Source organism: Camelus dromedarius, chromosome 16 (assembly GCF_036321535.1).
Source record: "Camelus dromedarius isolate mCamDro1 chromosome 16, mCamDro1.pat, whole genome shotgun sequence".
NCBI classification, from domain to species: Eukaryota; Metazoa; Chordata; class Mammalia; order Artiodactyla; family Camelidae; genus Camelus; species Camelus dromedarius.
In genome coordinates, this window is record NC_087451.1 from 46,424,207 (window position 1) to 46,444,942 (window position 20,736).

The window sequence follows — 20,736 nt, forward strand, 5'->3', positions numbered from 1 at the left end:
TCCAACACTGTTACCCTGATCTAATAATTGGTTCTCTTTGCATCAATTCTCCAACTCAAATATACTCTGAAAAAGTAAAATGTTTAATATCTACTGATTACTAGCTGCTGGAAGACATAGTATGCATGCGGTTTGAGTTCCTCGGAAGAAAGATGCTAGAGAAATACAAACTACTCAGGAAATATAAAAGTATGGAATAATAAACCTGCAGATAGAAGACTGTTTTAATGGCCAAGATTTTGACATTTCAAAAATGGAGAGGCGAGTCTTTTCCTATTTTTGAGCACAGAATTACAAGGCAATGGAATTACACATTCACTTGCTCATGTAAGTGCTCTTTAATAAAAACACTCATTAAGAAACAAAAACAAAAACACCCACGTACTATGGGTATATGCAATTACACAATTCAGTTAGGGCCCAAATCTAATATTAAATGTTAAAATTAAAATCAAGCTAAGCACTAGGGAAAGTGCACATTCCCACTCACATAACATGGAAGCTACCGTGTTTTCGAGTCACCCATCTGAAAGTCACACGCTTGCTTTCCATGACCAGACTATCCAATTCTCAGCACCTAAACACTGATCATCTTCTGGTTTTTGTCCTCAAGGAGCTCACAGTCAAGTGAAAAAGATTCATTAAAAAAAAAATCACAAAGGTTAAGTGCTAGGACATCCGTATATTCCATCTACAGACGCTCACGGAAGCATCCCACCTAGAGAGCAAAAAAACAGGAAAGCTTCCTACAGCTGGGAAACCAGGACTGAATTTAGAAAGGTCCAAACTTAGCCAGGTGGGAGGAGAGGGAACACTGCCCAGGTGGGAGATGAGACAGGAGAAGAGTTGGGGACCACGCTCTAGAGTTTGGATTTGACCCCAGAGGCTATGAAGAACTACTGAAGAATTCTTAAGCAGGAGAATGACAAGATCAAAGTTGTGCTTTTGAACTTGTCATTCCATTCTGGAAACAGCCCAGAGCAGTGCTATTCAAGGTGGGTCTGAAGCCCAGGGCTTGTCCATGAATTCTTTGCTACTGGTCCACAAGAGGGCAAGTACAGAAATGGAGAGTGAGCATCTGGAATCCTTAACACCAGCTCAACGTTCTAGCAGCATCCAAGCTTATTATCAACAGGCTCATCGTGTTGAACAGGACAGAGACCAATCTGTGCACAGACAACTCAGTGGGGAGTTGTAGGCAGTTCAAGCTATGCAGGAAGGAGTCATGTATAATAGGGCCATGTATGGATGTGTGACTGACTGGAAATTAACAAAACAAAAGGAAACTGATCCTGGACGACAGACAGTTTGAAGAGCCCTACTCTGGAGAATCAGGGGTCAGGACTGGAAGCAAAGAGCCCATGGAGAAGGCTGCTGGTACACAGTGGTCCAGATGAAACGTGAACTCAAGAAGGGATGGTAAGGATGGAGAGAAGGGGTCAGAGTTAAGAGCTATTAAGGAGATCAAATCAACAAGACTCAGTGCTCTTTCGATGCGAGGGATAGAGGAGAATCAAGGATGACTCCTGAGACTCAAGAACTCAGTCACTTTTTAAATTATGGCAAGATGTGAAGCAAAAGGACCCAAGAGCTTCACGAAAGTCAGGATTAGCAAAAAGATCTGAAATTATAGCTGTTCCCTTTGAGTGCCTTTGAATAAACATAATGATAAATTAATGGAATACAGAAACCGAAGCATCCTGGTGGTTAACACTGAGCACCGCTGGGAATTCAGAATGTGAAGAACACAACAAATGCCAAGCTTACACCCTCCTCCTGAAACAAAGTCATGCAGTAAGGAGTACAGACTAGTTCAGAATGGGGCCAGCTGGAGCCCTGGAGCCCCAGGTCCTAACAGAAAATAAAGAAGAACCCCGCCCCCCACACTCTTCGACTGAGGGACTTGTTCATCCCCCTGCCCACCCCTACCCCTGGCTTTATACAACACAAAGCCTTCTTTCTCCAATTTGTGCAGATATTAAAAGAAGGTCTCAAACCACAAAGAACAGTGATAGAAAGGGGCTGGGGGCGGCAGGGGAGGGTGGGTAAATGCAATCAATGACCCTAAACTCAAAACCCACTGCTTTCCCCTGTGCTCTGGATCACACCTGACCCATAAGAGAGGACAAATCAATCAACAAGAGCTGCGGACAGCCAGTCAGTCAGGCCTGAGCCACTACCTGGAAGACAAGTATTCCACCCACAAAGGCTTCAGTTCTGAGCAAACCTATCCTACAACATTCCAGAGCTGGGAAGGGAGGCGGCTCCGTGTTAGGGGGTGAGGTTTCTACGGCTCCGGAGACCTGGCACCATCCATTTCCCACGTGAAAGAGCAGCAATCCTGCACCCCCCACGCTGCCCAGATCGGGGGGAGCCAGGATTGGCGGAAGACATGCCTAATGATTGTGGCAAACCACAGAAACGATCCCCAAGCACGTAATTAATTTCTCTCCAGAAGGGTGCCTCGTCGTCTGAAAGTTGTTCCCCTTCACCATGCCTAGGCTTCCCCGATCTGTTCCATGGGCAAATATAATAAGTATGGAGCTCAGTAAACATCAGCCCTGTCAGTACTTCAAGGAACCCTGTTTGTTATATTCATTTGCTTTTGTTTCATTTTTCGAGGTCTTCCTCCTCGATTATAATTTCTTCCAGGGCAGTTCTTTCAACTCCATGATCATATCCCCTTGTATGCTTATAAAAGTCATTTGTTTGAAAAGTTAAAAAATACCTTGTAACAGTTTTGCAATTCTATAATGTGACTCATTCCAAAGGCTCACACTGTAAAATGAATTACTAAAGTTCACGATCATTTACTAACAAATAATCATTACTAGCACTTACTGGACACAGACTCTATGTCAGGCATGTGTCTGCTATCCTGTGTAGTCTTCACAACAATCCTATAAGGCAAATGTTGCTATTATCTCCACTTTACAGATGAGGCACAGAGAGGTAGGGTAACTTGCACAAGGTCACACAGCTGATAAACAGCAGAGCCAGGATCTAAACTCAGGCAGATGAACAAAAGTCTGTATTTTCAGCCACTACACTAGACAGCTTCATTATGCAGAGAAGAAAAATGAGATTGAAAAATACATTACAAATAATGGAACGAAGAAAAAGCCTCTTAAGGAAAATTGCTCTTATTACTTTAATCACACTGTTGTCTCTTATTAGATGGATCTAAGTCCTGGAAACAAAGTCAACAGAGGAAGCTTGTCCTGGCTGGTCCAGTCTCCTTATGTGGAAGGCAGGAAATCCCAATGTTCAAAGAGGTGACTTTTTGCCATCTTTTATCACCTTGAAAATGGCACGAGCTTTCTATGACCTCAGTGTCATAGAAATCATTTCTTAGTGGCAAGGGTATTTGCATCTGAGGAAGAGTTGGGAGAGATATAAGGTTATTGGAGTTGGTACCAAATCTTGCCCATCCAAAGAGCCAAAGGGATTCAGGTGAATTCTTGGTCAAGCTTCTGAATCAAAAGAATCACCCAGAGCAAGCAAACCACACAAGTACAGGAAGATACCACTTCTTTTGGCTGGAGTGGGCAGACCAGAGCCCCTGACTCTGCCGCTCTCTTGCTCTGACTTTCTCATCCTCTCTGTGGGGCAGGAAGTTCCAGGACCAAGCCAGAGCCCACTGAACCTGTCCAGGGCAAGACCAGTGGCACCACGCCGTTTGATGTCAGGGCACGCAAACTGACCAAATGTCTTCTGTCAGGCACCCAGCCCAGGCAGAGCTGAGTCCTGCAGCTCTAACGCCAAAACCAGTGCTTTTCTCGGTGATGCTGAAGCAGATCTCTGTGATCAACCCTCCACTTTTTACAACTAAGAAATCTGCACTAGTCTAAAGGGGTAGATCAAATCCCCAAAGTCCAAGTCTTCACCACTATCCAACTACTCATCACATTTTCTCTCCAGAAATCTGAAAAATGCCTACCAACAAAACAAAAAACAAACCTACTTATTAAAACAAATCTAACTGCCTTCGCTTCAGGATTATATGTTTCCTGACAAAACTGCTCTTATAAAAGCACTCAGAGTTCTATAATCATCTAATTACAATTTCTATACAGCTATTTACATGGGTGTGCTTGGAAGCCAAAAAATCAAGCTTCAGTTACCTTTACACCTACCACTAAAGCAAGTTGAAACAGGACAACCTTCCATAAAGAATTTTTTTTTTAAGATGCTGGAATTCTGTTATTTGGTGTTTTCTCACAGCTCCAATCAAAATGCAGGGTCAGGCACAACAATATGTCTTAACATACATGGTCATCCCCAAACTTTTTTACTATATAAAGGGGAAATTAATAAAAGAAGAAAAAAAGAAATACCACACGGCATTTTCTTTCTCCACCATAATTTTTCAATTTTCTTTAGAGAAATGCCAGCCAATAACTAATTAGAACCATAGCCTTTGTTTTCCCGATGGGAAGTACATGAATGGTTCTACGAACAAATGTTAATGAGAACTTAAAAAAATTAGTAATCTGGAACTTTGGTTTCCCTTCAGTGTAAAAACAAAATTCTCTCCTTTAAAGCTATTTTTATAGTTGGTGAAACAACATGGACAGAGTCCATCAACAGGAAGGAAAGGGTCCACCCATTTAGCACCCTGAACTGGGGGTGTCCTGGGTTTTTCACTGTTCTTGTCATGGAACTGGCATCACAAGTTCACAGACTTCTAAGAATCCTTGTTTCAAAAAAGAGAGACAAAGACTCAAACTTACGGAAAAGGAATTTGCTCTACATCTCTTTCAAAGTGCATACACAGCTTTTGTGATTTCCAAATGTATGTTTTCCATGAGAAACACAGCTGATGTCTTTTCCCCTGGTACATCACCACGACTAAGAAATGTTTCTAGGATCAGATCGTGAGTTGCCTATTCATGAACACTCAGGAGCAGAAACAAACTCCTTGAAAACTGGACTTATTTTAGACAACAAAGTGAACTATAGAATGCAACTCAAAAAAACTGTAAGCAAAAATAAATTTTTACCATGCCAGCGCACCATGGTTTGGGCATGTGCCAGCAATCAGAACTGTATTTTCAAATGAGGGTCCACCGTGGGTCATCCAGAGCCTTATCCTGGTGGAATCAGTAGGTCCAGGCTAGGGTCACAGACCACTTTTTTTCTTGCAAAGGGACGGGCCAGAGCATACAGAATCAGGCATGGCCTACATCATATCAAATATTCTCCTTTTTTGAGAAAAAGCTTTAAGTGTTAGCAAAACATCTCAGTCTGCTCCATATTTTTACTATCCAGCAACTCTATTTCCCCCATTTGTGGGGGGAAACACAACAGGCCTTAGGTCTGTAACATTGTACCATCAATTTGCAAAAAGCTAGAAATCATTTGTATTGCCCAATAAGGACATCATTTTACACAGACTTCGGTAGACAATAGAAACTGGTCTTAACAATGAAAATATTTTTTGGTATATCACTTTCTGGACATTACTCCTCCCCAAAAGGATCATAAAAACCACCACCAAGGAAAACAAAGGATTCCCACGTTTAAAGCAAAAGAGGACTGACTGGCCATTCATATTCATGTGTTGTCAGGCATATAAATCAAATTCGGGCAAGATCACCTAAAAAGTGGTTAAAACTCCAAGTTTTGCCTCTGCGTGGTTATTAGTGAGCCGACGTTTTTCCAATGTTAAATTTACAAACTGTATTTGTTCAACTGTATTTCATACTTTAAATACCAAATCTGTACCTTCCGGGCTTCCGTGGAGGATTTACTCCAAGACACATGGGGTCACAATATAAGCCTTTTGCTCTCACTAAATCTAAATCATGCTTCTCAACAAGGTTCTGTACACGTTAAAGAAACACATGGCATGCCCTTACTATCCTCCCTAGTGGAGCCTAAAACGCCCCCACCCCCACCCCCAGCCCTTCTGTCCACTCCATAAACTGAGATTCTCCTCAGGAAAGGAAGGGGCTGGAATCACACATTACGTCAGGCAAGAGCATTAATTAAGCAGGAGCACTCCAAAACTTTTTCTGCGTTGATTCACGGCAAAATTTCCTGAATTCCTTTTATTAAAACAGACATTTTCATCCAAAAGACACACTAAAAAATCCAAGCTAATTTCAGCGGCAAACTGGGGGTAATAAGAAATTGACAGCGAAGTATAAATTTCCCCAAATCCTCGTTTTCCCGGTGATTCTGCACCTATGGGATCAGTTCAGCATTTAATTCGAAGTATGCCAAGACCACAGTGGCCCACAAACCAAGCAACTAAGAGCTGAGAGGACGGGTCTGGTCCTGCGACCGGGAGGCATCTGGGGAGGCTGCCTGGACAGCCAGACAATGAAAGGCTCCCCGGTGGCCACTAGTTCAGCCCGAGGGGGCGGAGGGACCGCGAAGGGGAAACGAGCGAGCTCTCTTCTCGCCCAAAACCACGGTCAGCGGCCGACCCCCACCTCCAGGGAGCCAGGCGGCCTGGCCGCGGCCTCGCCCTCCTGGTCCCCATCCCTGGGGGGCGAGGGGGGTCCAGGAAGGAAAGCCGATTTCTCTGGGAAAGAGAGGAAACTTCCTGGTTCGAGCATTATGGGTAGGGGGCTAGGGCCCTCCCCCACCACTACAGGTATCCACGGGGAGGCTACCGCGGAGGGAAGGAAGCGGCCCCTCCCCGCGCCTCTGCCCGGAGGTGGGGGTCACCGAGTCGGGACTCCGGAGCGCAGCCACTCCCTGTGCAAGGCTCCCAACGTGTGAGGACTGGACTCTCGACTCCCCAGGACGCGAGCCGGGGTCCCAGGGGCCGAGGGGGTTTCAAACTTCCCCCGCGGGTGCGGCCTGGCACCGGCACCGAGGAGTTGCAGCGGGAGCCCCAAGCCGGCTGGGTCCCGGGACGGAGGACGGGCAGAGGCAGGGGACGCTGAGGGGCAGGAGGGGAAGCGCGCGCAACGATGGAGGAAGCGGCAGAAGGGGCGCGGGGAGGGGGGCGGCGACGACTCCGCTCCGGAGAACGCGCGGTCTGCGCACCCAGGCCGGGGGCGCCGACGAGGCCCGCGCCGCTCACCTTCCTGTGCTTCTCCTTGTAGGGCAGCGCCAGCCACGGCATGTCCCGCACGAAGTCCTGCCACTGCCGCTGGTCTTGGTCCGAGGACACGAAGACGATCTCCAGGCGGCGCCGCGGCTCCGGCTCCGCCGCCGCTCCGGCCCCCGGCCCCGGCCCGGCCCCGGTCCCCGGCCCGGCCGCCGTGTCCCCTCGCAGGCGGCCGTAGAAGGCGGCCAGGCTGGCGCTGAGCTGCGCGCAGGGGGCGCTCAGGCTGCAGCCGAAGTAGAGCCCGAGCAGCGAGATGCCGCGGGCGCCCAGCGAGTGCACGTCCACCTCCTCGCCGCCGCCCGTCACCAGCTTCTCGCCCAGCAGCTCCTCCAGGAAGCTCGACATCCTGGCCCACCGCAGCCCGGGCACGCGGGCACCCGGGCGGGCAGGCGGCGGCGACCCCACTCTCAGTACTCGCGGCTGGCGGAGGCAGCAGCGGCGGCGGGCACCGGAGACGAGAGCCCCGCCCACCGGTCCGCCTACGCCATGCCCCTCTGCCACGCCCTCGCCACGCCCCCTTTGTAGCTGCTCTGGCTGCCTCGGCACTGGCCGCAGCTACGCGGGCACTAGGCGCTGGCTCCCACCGCGTGGCAGAAGTGCTCGGGAGACTGCCCTGGAGAGAAAGCTGACCCGAGACACCCCGGTCTGTCGGGAATGCCCGGGGCCTCAGTGAATAAAGGAGAAGGGGCCGCCGAACTGGCCTTTCCGAGGCTGCAGTCCCGTGGGGCTGGGCTTGGCCTCAACTCCTCCCTCCGTTTCCCCTCCGCTCCCAAATTCCAAATTCTCTCCGGACTTCTCCAAAGATTCCCCGAGCCCCCCACCCCGAGTTCTCGTACCCCTCCTTGTTCCTACCCCTCCTCCTCTCTCTCCCTACACACAGCCTAACCCTTTGGCCATTTCGTACCACATTAATCTCATAATGCTTGTAGGATTTACCACCTTCACCATACAATTGTAACTTCAGGCTAGGTCCCTCTGTGTGTATGTTTTGTGTTCTCTACTACAAGAGAACTAGAGAACGCCACCTCATATTTCTTGTGTAGCTTCTGATCTACTGCTAGGCACACGGGAGGGAATCCATAAGTACTTGTAGTCTGATCGCAGGTCGCACTGTGGGATTTCCGTCCCCAGGTCGCGGCGGCCGTTCCTCACCAGCGAGTGGGTCTCTTCCATCTCCACGAATGTAGGCAACAGATGCCGCGGCATCTCTAAATTGATGCTGGCTGCTCCCCTGAATCAGTTCCATAGCTTATATCAAGTCTACTGAGTTGAAAAAAATTCTAGGGATTTTTTTCCAGCTGGCAAGATGCTATCCTATGCTTAGAGAGAACCTGGATTAAACAGGTGGTCTGTAGCAAATCTTCCGTTCTCCCCTCCACCAAATACACACACACACACACACACACACACACGAAAAAATAAAATGTATACCATGCCCACCCGCAACAGAAATACAGTGGGTGTCAGCTCAGTGACCAACAGTGAAAGGAAAATACGCCCCTTTCACCGCCCTCCACCAGCTCTTTGGAAGTTATTTCTTGGGTATCTACCGCCATCTACTGGAAAAAGTGAAAAAGAAAAATCTGGCAGCCAAGCGGAGTATTTTTGTTATTTTACAGCGGCTTTCCACACACACAAACACACACACACACACAAATCATAGCATGCATTACAAGAGTTCATTTAAACCTCAGAATATAACCCCAAGCCTTTGGCACAAATGTAAATTTTCATGCCTAAGGTTCTCAATTTTTCTGGGATAGAACAAGGAATTATACTGGTTTTCAGCTCAGTGAAATGTTACCACATAAACTGGCTAAAGGAGTGTAGTTTAACATGATAGTGGATTGGCAGTCTCTAAAAATGATACTCACTGTCTTAATATTCACCTAACACTGCTGCTTGTTTCATAAGTAGTATCTGGGGATTGGGGATTGCTTTTAGGCAGGCAAGAACCCAATCACAAAGGCAAATTCCAAGTTAATTCTTAATGTCATGCCAAAGTTCTGTACCACTGCAGGGACAGTATTACCATCAAACACATGGAAAGCATCACTTGTTAGTGAAAACATGTAAAAGCTGTTAACATAGCAGACGTTAAGTTGTTAGATATCTTCTAAAATACTGAAAATGGGTTAAGATACTTTATCTTTTCATCCAAATCATATTTGAAACACCTATGGGTGGGTTACACTAGACACCATCTAAACCATTTCAGACAGATAAAGTCCTACACCCTGATGTTTTCAAATGGACACTGAAGAGGTGTAAGAGGACTGTCAGCATCGTATGGAGGCCAAAGGAAAAGTATCTGGTGTGGAGGTAGGTAAGGAGGGAATTGGGGGGAATTGCAATTTTGGGAAAATAGTGAAGTCATTATTAGGGTACTTAACTTTGGTATACTAGGTGCAAGTCTTATAAAGAAGTGGTTTGTTCAGCATTTTCCTTTTTTATTTTACAAGAAAGCACTTTCCACTGGAGTGTATCCAAACCAGCATCTGGCACCTGGGAAAGTGAGAGTTTGAATATACTGCACATAAAATGTAAATAAAATTTGGAGAATTGTCGGTGCAGCATGCCTTGGTTAGATGCCAAATATTGCAGCTGCCTTTTAAAGGGGTGTGGAAAAGAGGGGATTTGCAATGGAAATGATTCCAAAATCATAATTCTAGTGAGTGTTTGTTAAAAGAAGAAGCTTGAGGAGACTCACTTGGTTTCCTGTAAAGAATAGCCAACATCCTTGGATTTACGGAAAATGTTCTTTCTGTTTATATGGTTCGAGAGACCCACTTAAAGAGAATGTCCCTACTGGTACTTAGCTAGCTATGTTATATGAATTAACTGGCTATTCTGCAAAGTATTATTATCTTAAAATATATGTTAAGGAGCTACAACATGCCTGACATGGTACAGAACACACATATTACAGAGTTTTCCTTTTGGGAAATTGCATTCTAAGGCATATGATGTTACACAAGTCATGCATAGAATAAATACATATCTGTCACCTTTAAGATTCATAAGCCACATTCCTTGGTCTTCAGTTATAGCAGCATATGTGCACAAAGATGTATGTGTACAGATATTTACTGATACATTGGTCAAAAAAAGACTGGAAAACTGGAAAGAGCCTAATGGCGTATCAATGAAGATGATTAAATGATGCTATGTTCATCATTTGGACAGCAATCTAGTCATTGAAAAGAATTAAGGAGATTTCTAAGTATACTCTGTCAGTCTGTGTTCTCCAGAGAAACAGAACCAATATATAGAGATTTACTAGAAGGAATTGGTTCACCTGATTATGGAGGCTGAGAAGTTCCAAGATCTGCAGTCAGCCAGCTGGAGACCCAGGAGAACTGATGGTCTGGCTCCAGTCCGAGTCCAAAGGCCTGAGAATCAGGAAAGCTGAGGGTGTCAGTTCTGAATGTTCCTGTGCACGGCCAACATTATGGGTCAGAAAACACCCAGTTCATGATGGACAGCTCAGGTAGCATGGTAACTTGGTGGCCCAAGCATTCAGTCTCTATTAAGACCCAGCAGCAGACCAAGGGCTGTTTCTCAAAAGGAGAGTTGTTATTTACAGAGAATGGCAGGCCTCACCTATAGGGGCTGCCAAAGGCTCCAAACAGCATCATTATCTGCCTCTGACATACTTCAAGCACCATCGGATTGGATGGATCATATGGTCCAAGAGACAGAGCAGCTGGTACAACAGCCTGGACCTTCTGCAGAGCCGTATCTTGTTCTGGGCCCCAACTCAAAGCCAGCAACTTTGGGGATGACTCAATAAATGGCCTAGAGCAACACGTCCAAATGAGGAACATATTGCCTCCAAATGCCTGGGTACACTGTGGCCCAGTCAAGTTGACACATAAAATTAACCATCGCATACGCTGACAAGAAGTATCTCTAAGATGCAGCACAAGAGGAAGTAAGGTACAGAACAGGTAGAAAATACTAAGCTATCATATGCAAATTTTTAAGTGGAGAAAAAATACATACACATACACAAATATAACGTTTATATGTGGATGAAATATATCTGGAAAGACATTTAAGAGCTAGTAACAAGTTGCTAGGGGAAGAGAATTGAAGAACTGGGAATAAATGTGAGAAAAACATGGAAGGTATTATTCTAGTCAAAAAAGAGAGTACTTTTTGAATTTTCAAATAAAAACATATTCAAGGACAACATACTATAAGGAGAGGAAGGAATATTTAAAGTACATGAGGACATCTCAGAATAAGAGACAAAATGTCTCACACACACAAATTCAAATTCCATTAAAAACAAAGCTGTTAGCACAAAGCAAACCCTTTGATTATAAAAGTTTTCCAAGTCCACTTAGTTCAGGACATAACTGATTCAACAAAATCTGAATCAAAATTGATTCAAACAAAAAAAAATATTACATTTAAATGGGAGTTCCCTGTAAAAGATTGTACCTGAGATAAAACGCTACAGTACAATTTTTGCATCTCTTTTATCTTTTCCTTTTTTGAAAGCTGGTCTGGTGGCAGATCCTCTAATAAGGGAAATTGCTTGATGGAGAGATGAGTGAGGCAAAATATGGAGGTGAGATTTGACAAAGATCAAGTTGAGGGAAGGAAGGAGGGGGGTTGTCCTCATTGGTTACAGCAGAAATGTGCTACTTACCTTTCTGACACCAACTTGGTATGTAACTTTGGAAATTTGCCATCATTGTTCTTTCTATGGTTCATTTTATCCCTCAGCCAAGCAGGAGTCCGGTCTTCTAGTTTCTGAAGCCACTTAACTCTTTACTGAGTCAGAAGTGCGAGGTACTGGAAAAATATTATGCATATTTCTATTTGTCTCCAATACTTTTCAGAGCTAATCTCAGGATCACAACTTGTCATCAATGTGACCCTCTTGCAGATTTAGCCAGAGTGTGTGATTCTTTACCCAAGTCTGAAGTAGTTCCTTACCACCCACCAGACTGCCAGACTGAGTGCCAAATTCTAAACAGCTTTTCATGAGCAAAGCCAAAGCAACAGCCCAAGAGATAGTGAGCAGATCTGGAAATCTGGCTTGTTGGGTCTGGGTGAGTAAATAAAACCTCCAAACAATTATGCTGTGAGAGAAATCTATTCCAGAACATTAAGACCACCCACAAGCATCAGTCTAGAGTTTTAAGGATGTGTCACTGGAAACACTACAGGATACCTCTGTTCTCACCATGGCTATCATAGGTCAAAAGCAAAAAGAATTAAGAAATAATAAAAAAAATCTAACAATTACACTTGACTGAGGACAAGGCACAAATGAAAGAAATGACACGGAATCTAGAAGTCCAAACTCACCTCTCCAACACCAGTGGCCATATTTTATTCAGAATGATTCGGAGCCATCACTTCTAGCTCCAGAAGAGATTATCAAAAGCAGACAACTGGGAATGGGAATGTTTGAGGAAGCACTAAACTTGGACAGAAGCATGTGTGTCTTCCTGGGCACAAGTTGTAAAACCAACACACAGAGTTTGGACTTTCCCGTGGCACAAAGAACTCTGAGCAGGGTGCGTGATCAAGCTTTGTGATCATTCTGCTGAAGGTCAGGAGAAGAGCAAGGTAGGAGGCATGCAGATCAATTATGAGCCTATTAGAAGAAAACTGACTAGAGCCCAAACCAGAGCAATGAGTCTAAAAAGAAAGGATGGATTTGAAAAATATTTACAAAGTCTGTAGGGGATGCAGGAAGCCTGGAATCTGACACAGATGGAGCATTCACTCAGGACGGGCAGGTTTGAGGAGGAAAATAAATTCTAATTTAGGTTCACCCCAACCCGTAGCCCCATAACAGCGTCCACCTGTGTGGGTGCACAAGAAAAGTGACACTCCCTTAGATGAACCCTCTAGTCTGCCTCTCAGATCTGCATCCCTAGCCTTGGGGACCCTGATTTGAAGACATGACTTTTTTTTTTTTTTCCTAACTGCTCCCTGATGGGTTCAGGCTGTTCTTTGCTTTCTGCAGCCTCCTGCTGGGGCTGGAAGCTTCCATCCTTTTGCTGCCAGTTCACAGCCCTGAGCATTTCTACCAACCCCCACACTGATGCTGCATCCTGAGTCCTCAGAAAGCCCATGTGGGGCCAAAGTCTCTTCTTTTGGGGAGGGATGGGGGATGGAAGTTTCCCCCTAAAAGCCAAGCTGGCCTCAGCATCCTGAGTCCCGTTCCCGCTCTCAATCCTACAAACTCTTCTTGTCCAAATGAGGTACCAAGGCCTGAGCAATGCCTTCGATGCCTGACTCTCTTATTCTGCTGTCTGATCAGTCCAGATACATTACTAGTCTGGATGGATACAACAGTTGGAGATCTATTTTAGTACCATAAAAACTACAGCAAAAGTTTTTCTGGGTTCATATACAGTGTTCTCTCAGTTAACTTTCAGAATCTGAGTTTGCCAGCCAGGAAACACTTTAATTAGTTTAGTATAATACAAATTTGGCTTTTCGTGGCTATGCTAGTCCCACAGCCCTAATTCCATTAACAACTGGCTGGAGTGAGTAGCAGCCTTGCTCTCCATCCCGCCACAGCCACCTCCACTTCCCATCACCATCCTGGATTTTTCTTAAGTGTGCTAGGCTAGCTTCACTTATTCGTTCACTCATTTTTCTGGCCCCCTCTCTCCTCAAAGGTTTAATTATTGAAAAAAACTATCCCACCATTTATACCACGCTTTCATGTTTACTTACAAAGCACCTTCCCCCACTGACAACTCACAACATCCGCAAGGAATTAGTAGGCTAGAAGGGCCAGTGGTGAGGCGCGCGCACCCCCTGCTGGCGCCCCGGCGCGCTGTAGCCTCACCCGGCTCCCGCCTGTCCAGAGCTCGAGAGGAGGCCGAGACGCGAGCGCCCGGGCAAGGCTTCCTGGGAAATGTCTGGTGTGTACGTGTTACAACTACAAGTCCCGGTACGCACCGCGCTCAGCCCCGAAGATGAGGACACTTTCTGGTAACTCTGAATCTTGTCAGTGCCGTTGGGAATGCTGCACAGGCCTGATTCAGTATTCACAGGAGGTTTTGGGAGAACACAACTCCTCCGCTGGGTGCTCACAAACAGGCTTTGCTTCCGCGGCTTCCTCGGACTCGCTCGGTGTGGCGAATCTGCCGTTGCGGCACGATGGCTGGGCGCGCAGGGCCCTACGGGAAGCTTGTGGAATCTGCCGTGGGACGAATGACGCCAGGTTTCTGGGGCTCCTATCGTCATGGCGGCCACGGCCCCCGGTACCGGGGACTCCGCGCCTGAAGCGGCGGCTTCCGCCGAAGCCCCGCTGCAGTACAGCCTTCTTCTGCAGTACCTGGTGGGTGACAAGCGTCAGCCCCGGGTCCTGGAGCCTGGGAGCCTGGGCGGGATCCCGAGTCCCGCCAAGAGTGACGAGCAGAAGATGATCGAGAAGGCGATGGAAAGCTGCGCCTTCAAGGCGGCGCTGGCCTGTGTGGGAGGTGAGGCGACGTGGGGGGCATTTAAGAGGCTGAGAGCTTGGAAGGCAGCGGGGTCCCTTTCCAAGAAGGCCGCGCACCTGGGAGGCGTGGAGCCCGTGGGCCTTGACCTTGACCAGTCTCCACCTGGTTCAGTGAACTCGAGCAGCGCGTCCCTAGACCCCAATATTGTCTCTCGTCTCTGGAAATCGGGTCAGAGAATAGGTCCTGGGTCAGGGCCTTGGGGGTATAAGATGCTCGACCTCATTCATTCATTCATTCATTCGGTTTTAAATAATCATTTTTCAGCAAATTGTTACTGAGCAACTATCACGTGCCTGGCAGTGGAGAGACAGGGCGAGAGCCTTGTCCTCACGAGGCTAATATTTTAATATACATAGAAGTAAAAATGTTGAGAAGGAGCCTGGAGGAGCGTGCTGCAGACATAGGGAATAGTACCTGCAATGGTCTTGAGGTTAGAAAAAAACCCAGAAAAACCACTGTGGCCAGTGTGACTAGACAGAGGGGGAATGAGGGGGAAAGAAGTCGACTTGGCTTTTTTTTTTTTTTTTTTTTTTTTTGAGGATTTGAGAGTGTAGGTGTTCTTCCTGTGTGCAGAGTAAAGAGGCTGACCACAGTTGCAGATGAGTTGCAATCTCATTGAGAATGAAAGGCAGTTAAGAAACGAGCGTGGTGAGAGTAACAATGTGAAGTAGGGTAGAAAGAAGAAGGAGATTTTTTTTTTGGTTGGGGGAAGGCCACAAGAGGAGGTGAGACTGGAGCCATGTCTTGAAGGATGAGAGAATGAGGGTATACAAAGAGGAGGGGAACTGTCATTTCAAGATGGGAGTGGAGGGAGGGGTTTGAGCTTTTTACCTGCAGGCATTAGGGCAGTAACTGATGATTTTTTAGAGGGTAACTGGTGGTAATGAGCATGAGGACTCAGGGTGGAGTGTGGCAAAAAGAAGAAAAGTCTGTAGATAGGGAGACCGAATAGGAGATTTGCTAGACTGAAGCTCTCTGAGATGTGGACTGGGTCTTTGTTCATCACTGTGTCAGATCCTAAAAAATCACTTATCTGTTGAAATGGTGGATGAATCTTTGGAGTGCTCCAGGTTGGAAGTGATAAAGGCCCTAGATTAGGATGATAATTGTGAACTTAGGGTTACAGTGGAAAGCAAAGAGCAGTCAGAAATGCCCCTGAAGTTTGGACCGAGAGTGATTGGAAAGAAGGAGCCTTAAGTAGGAGTCTGGAGGGGAGGTGCCCATGATTTCGTTGAACATATACTGACCTTGAGGTGGTGAGAGGAGATTCATATGGAAATGTCCAGCAGGCTCAGGAAGTCAGCTGTGGACAGCAGTGTGGGGACTGTCATTTGGTAGCTTTGTGACCTTAGGGAAGTCACTTAACCTTTCTGAGCCTCAGTTTCTTCAGCTAGTGAAAGGAGAAAATGCTAGTATAGACCTAACAGGACTGTGAAGAATAAATAAGGCTGTGACTGTAAAGCGTCAAGAGTAGTTGGCACATGGTGCTTACCAAATGACTATTATGAATGTCACCATCATCACAGGAGTGGTTTGCAAAGTTGATGACTGATACTTGGGGGTGACTGGTTCACATATGAGAGTGTAGAGAGAGAAAGAGGGTTAAAGACTGAATCTTGAGGAATGTTAGGAAATGAAAGGAGGAAGAAATCCAACAAGAGACAGAGAAGCAGCTGCCAGCAGGATAGATCCTGGATTGTGTATGTAGTACCAGGCAGGTGGAGAGTTTGTGAGGCAAGGAGGTGGGTGTTCCTTTCACTGGTGGCCATCCAAAAGGTGCCATTTGTCAAATTAAAAGTTAACAACAAAAAAAGTGCTGTTTGAGTTTGACCCCATTACAGTAATCCAGAAAACATGCCAAAGAAATCTTCATCTCTGTGTTTGTTTTTAGGATTTGTCTTGGGAGGTGCATTTGGGGTGTTCACTGCTGGCATTGATACCAATGTGGGCTTTGACCCTAAGGATCCTTACCGTACACCGACGGCAAAAGAAGTTCTTAAGGACATGGGGCAGAGAGGAATGTCCTACGCCAAAAATTTTGCCATTGTGGGCGCCATGTTTTCTTGCACTGAGTGTTTGGTAGAATCTGTAAGTGTCCCTGCCTTCTGAGAAAGCCTTGCCTGTTTCCATCGTACAACTTCTCAGGAGAAATGCTCTTAATGTTACTAGAAAGCAGATCAGAAATGTCCAATACTTGCTAGATTCAATTTCCGTTAAATAGTCCCTAAAGCAAACTTTTTGTGCGCTAATGATTGGGGCTTGCATTATTTTTTACTTGTTTTTGTAGGCTAGAAGTTGTAGGCTAGTATGTTAATAATTTTAAACATGAAACTTATTGGGGAACTTGAGAAGAGATTTTGATTACTTCTCAAATGTTGCCCTTGGTTTCAGTGCTCTAGGACCACCTTCAGGAAGCGTTAGTGAACACATTCAAATTTTAAGAACTATACTTTTGAAAAAGAAAAAGATTAAGTTTCCTTTGGGGAGGGACTGAATTAGCCAGCTTGAAACCCTGTTGTGTGTGTGTGTGTGTTTTTTTTTTCCTTAATCATCTTGTCTGGCTTATTTCTTTGGCTCTGAACTGCTTTTCTCCACCCGCAGTACCGGGGAAAATCAGATTGGAAGAACAGTGTCATTAGTGGCTGCATCACTGGAGGAGCCATTGGTTTCAGAGGTTAGTAAACAGTTCCCAAATGGTTTTCTATGTGGCCTTGAACAACATGCTGAAGTTGACATTTCAAACATGAGTGTTCCAGGGACAGCGTAAGGCATATGCAAATACTGGATTCTCTTCCCTTCTGACAAGGAAATCATGTGTGCTTCTGTGTTAACTCAGTTTTGGAAACTTCTAGTATCTAGATCAGGATTTCTGATCCTTGGCATTGTTGACATTTTGGACCAGATGAATCTTTGCTGGGAGCGGGCAGCTGTCCTGTGCATTGTAGGATGTTTAGCAGCATCCCTGGCCTCTGCCCACTAGATGCCAGTAGCATCCCTTAGTTGTGACAACTAAAAGTGTCCCCAGACATCACCAGATGTCCCTGGGGGACAGAGTCACCCCCAAGGTGAGAACCATAAATAGATCCAGATCTGTCTTAGAAAACTGCCCCCACATGGGAAATATGGGAGACTATCCTCACAATAAGTAACTTCTAGAGTACGTTGCTATGCAGGGTAGTAGAGAAGCAGAGCTGGGCCTCATGCAGCCCTGGAAGACCTGCTGTCCAAATAGTGGGCTCTGCTGAACTTTCAGCTCCGTGCATTTCAAACAGTTAGCCTTTTTTTTAAATTACTATAGAATTGTCACCTTAATTTTGTGTATAAGTTATCACAGTAATGTCTTTTTGCAGTTTAGGATTCTTAGATTTTTACTGCTTGAAAGCCAAATATAGGTGTTCTAGAAATGTTGGATTATCAGCTGTAAACAACGAAGAAAGAAACAGCTTCCCTGCCCCTTCTCCCTGTTGGTGTGCGTCAGTGACTTGACTTTCCTAACGGTCCCCATTGCTGGGCCACTTTTCAGCTGCTGTGCCCAGACTTAGCCAAAGCAAAAAGTCTATTTTCTCATTTTTTGAGAGGAGGGGTGATTTGCTATCATTAAAACCTGTTTTTACTCCTCAAACAGCCGTTTGTGATTTATAGGGTAACTCCTCCTTTGGTGTTCCCATCTCTCAGCCTTGTCAGGGCCTTTGAGAGGCTCAGATCCCTCCAGAATTGCTTTGATCACCTTCCCAGGAATTTATTCCATAAACAAATCAGGGTAACAGGCCATATGCTTTCACCTGATTCCAAGGACTGGTTCTCTTAACCAGTTTCATGCCTGTGAGGGGCTACTTTCATGAGACTGGAAATAGTCATTCTTTAGAATGAAAAAAGTGAAATGAACGTACAGTTAGATAAAAGCACACTGGATCAGATTGTGTGCACAGTGTCATCGAAGTCTCCCAGCTCTCTGCTAAGTTGAATGACTTAGAACATGATGGTTTCTTTGCATCTGTGGGTGTACAAACTTTTCCCGAATGCAGCCTGTACTGGCATCTCTCACCACAGGTAATGTCATCTCTGTTTGCTTTACAGCTGGCTTAAAGGCTGGGGTCATTGGTTGTGGAGGTTTTGCTGCTTTCTCTGCTGCGATCGATTATTACCTACGGTGAGAGCAGTTGCCTCGAGAAGGACAGTGCCAGCCCAGGATCAGAGCTGTTCTGTGGAGGGCAGTTTCTGCTCTGCTCCAGGGCACTGGCTTCAGACTGAAGACATTGGTTTTTCCTTATATAGTTGGTGTCATGCAGGAACCGCCTGGCTTCAATCTGCCTCCAGCCTCTGAGCGGCCACACTCTCTGCTCCTGGACTCCCCAGGCTATGTGTGGGATGTGTGCCATGCCAGCTCCTCTCTCTCACGGGCAGATCAGGAGTCAGTGTGTTGACTTGGAGGAATTGAGTTCCACAGAGGTTCAGTCCTGACCACATCTGGCCCCCTGGTTGTTTGGCGCTGTGGGAACAGAGGGCACTTTACATACCCTGGAAGCTCTTCTGTCTTGGACATCCATGCAGTCATCCATCTCACACATCAGGGCAGGGCAAAGTACGTTTATGCCGTCTGACCAATTATGTCATTTTGTTTAGCATTCTGCTATCCTTGTTAAAAATATATATATTTATATTACAGTTTAAATGGTTGGTTTATTTTTATTTTCAAATTTCATAGTTCCCCAAAATGGTACTAGATGGCCCAAAGATTAATATCCAAAGGGAAACCATGAGAAAGCTCCTAAGAATTCTGGGAGTGTGGGATTCTCAGGGTCTGTACAGTAGTGTTATCCTCACTGAGATTGTTCCATTGGCCAGGGCCTTCCCCCCAAAAAAGCCCAGCCTCGCCATGTCCTAGGATACACTGAAATTCCATGAATAACCCCTACCAGCCTCTTCTAAAAAACCCTCCTGTGTGCTGGCCGATAGGAATGCCTGTAGTCTGAACCACACGTTGGTGGTATGCTCTGACTGCTGGACCAGGCCCTGGTCAAGGACACATGTGAAAGGTCCTGCTGTGATCATCGTGGTGACTAAATCCCAGGAGCTATGGGCTACGATCAGACATTGTTGAGGAGCTGTTCACTGGCACCCTTTTTCTCTGGTGCCAGTGGTTTTTTCCCCCTTGAACACTTGTTTTTGAGTTGATCTGGTGGCCTTTTTCTGACAGTTGCAGCCCAGCCTCATTGTGCACCACAGGCAAAAGCCCAGCCTTTTACAGTCTGGGTCTGCCGCAGGTGCCGCTTTACTCCAGTGCTTCGGCGCTGGGGTGGAGATGAACCTGGCTTTTGCTCTTGGTGACAGGCAGGTAGCTTGGTGGGGGCCGTGTAATTCGGGCCACCTTCAGCCAGTGGTAACAGCTCCTTTATTCTACTGGATAGTCATTCCTTTGCCTTCTTTTGGCTTTCTTTCCTTGTCTGTCTTCTGGCTTACCCACCCTTAACCAGAATTCAGACTGAGCCGAACCATCCAGACGTCTTGAGTGTGTGTATGTGATAATGTCAAGCCCAGCTGGTGACACCTTCCTCTGCCATGTCTGCTGTTCCCTTGGAATGAATGTGAGTACAAGGCTCATGTCCTTCTATGGTGAATTCTATATAATGCCTGTCCCAGTCTCAGTCATGAGGCTCCACTGCTGCTAGGCTGGCTGGAGTATCCTAGGAGGTCTGAGAACAAATTTAGGAGCGTCTCCTATATTATCCCTAAATAAGTCATCAATAAGCACTTAGAGCAAGAGCAAACACTTGGCCTTGGTACCTGTTAAAGTGCTAGGATGTGTGCCCCTTCTGCCATCCAGTCTAGTGTGTGGGGTCAGATATGCTGAATGACCGAGTACAAGAGATGCTACACTCACAACTGCCTTGGAAAAGATGAACCCTCGGCTGTCAGTGGCCATCAGTACAATAAGCCAAGCATTGTCCATATTGACTCTTCAGTCAGGAGAGGAGATGAATAGTTTCCTGTTTTAGATGGCTAAGGAGTCAGTATGAGCTCATAAACCAAACACCGATTTTCAGAGACATCTGTTCCTGATCTCCAGAATAAACAGTGTCCAGTGGCTTAGGCTGGTGGGAGCCTGTGTTAACCCCACTCACTCTCTAAAGGGAGACTGGGCCCTCTAGGGGACCTAGCTTCTCCAACAAGCAGATTAGGCAAAAG

At 46.1% G+C, this 20,736-nt stretch overlaps 2 protein-coding genes across 2 annotated transcripts in view; one reads left to right on the plus strand and one right to left on the minus strand.

The window, feature by feature from the left end:
- The window catches only part of NXN (nucleoredoxin), a 127,082-nt gene extending 119,578 nt beyond the window's left edge, over positions 1-7,504 (minus strand). The window contains exon 1 of the mRNA XM_031469717.2: positions 7,040-7,504. Coding sequence (XP_031325577.2) covers positions 7,040-7,411 — 372 coding nt within the window. The 5' untranslated portion in view covers positions 7,412-7,504. The remainder of the gene's footprint in view (positions 1-7,039) is intronic.
- A 6,755-nt stretch (positions 7,505-14,259) lies between these two features.
- Positions 14,260-19,222, plus strand: TIMM22 (translocase of inner mitochondrial membrane 22). Its single transcript, XM_010978927.3, has 4 exons — positions 14,260-14,529; positions 16,442-16,638; positions 17,152-17,224; positions 18,628-19,222. Exons 1-4 carry the CDS (start codon positions 14,292-14,294, stop codon positions 18,702-18,704), a joined length of 585 nt encoding a protein of 194 aa, XP_010977229.2. The 5' UTR covers positions 14,260-14,291; the 3' UTR covers positions 18,705-19,222.
- The last annotated feature ends 1,514 nt before the right edge of the window (positions 19,223-20,736 follow it).

Coding starts and splice junctions, on each gene's coding strand:
- TIMM22 (XM_010978927.3), top strand. CDS start 14,292: ATGGCGGCCACGGCCCCCGGTACCGGGGACTCCGCGCCTGAAGCGGCG. Junction 16,639..17,151: donor CTGAGTGTTTGGTAGAATCT/GTAAGTGTCCCT, acceptor CTCCACCCGCAG/TACCGGGGAAAATCAGATTG. Junction 17,225..18,627: donor AGGAGCCATTGGTTTCAGAG/GTTAGTAAACAG, acceptor TTTGCTTTACAG/CTGGCTTAAAGGCTGGGGTC.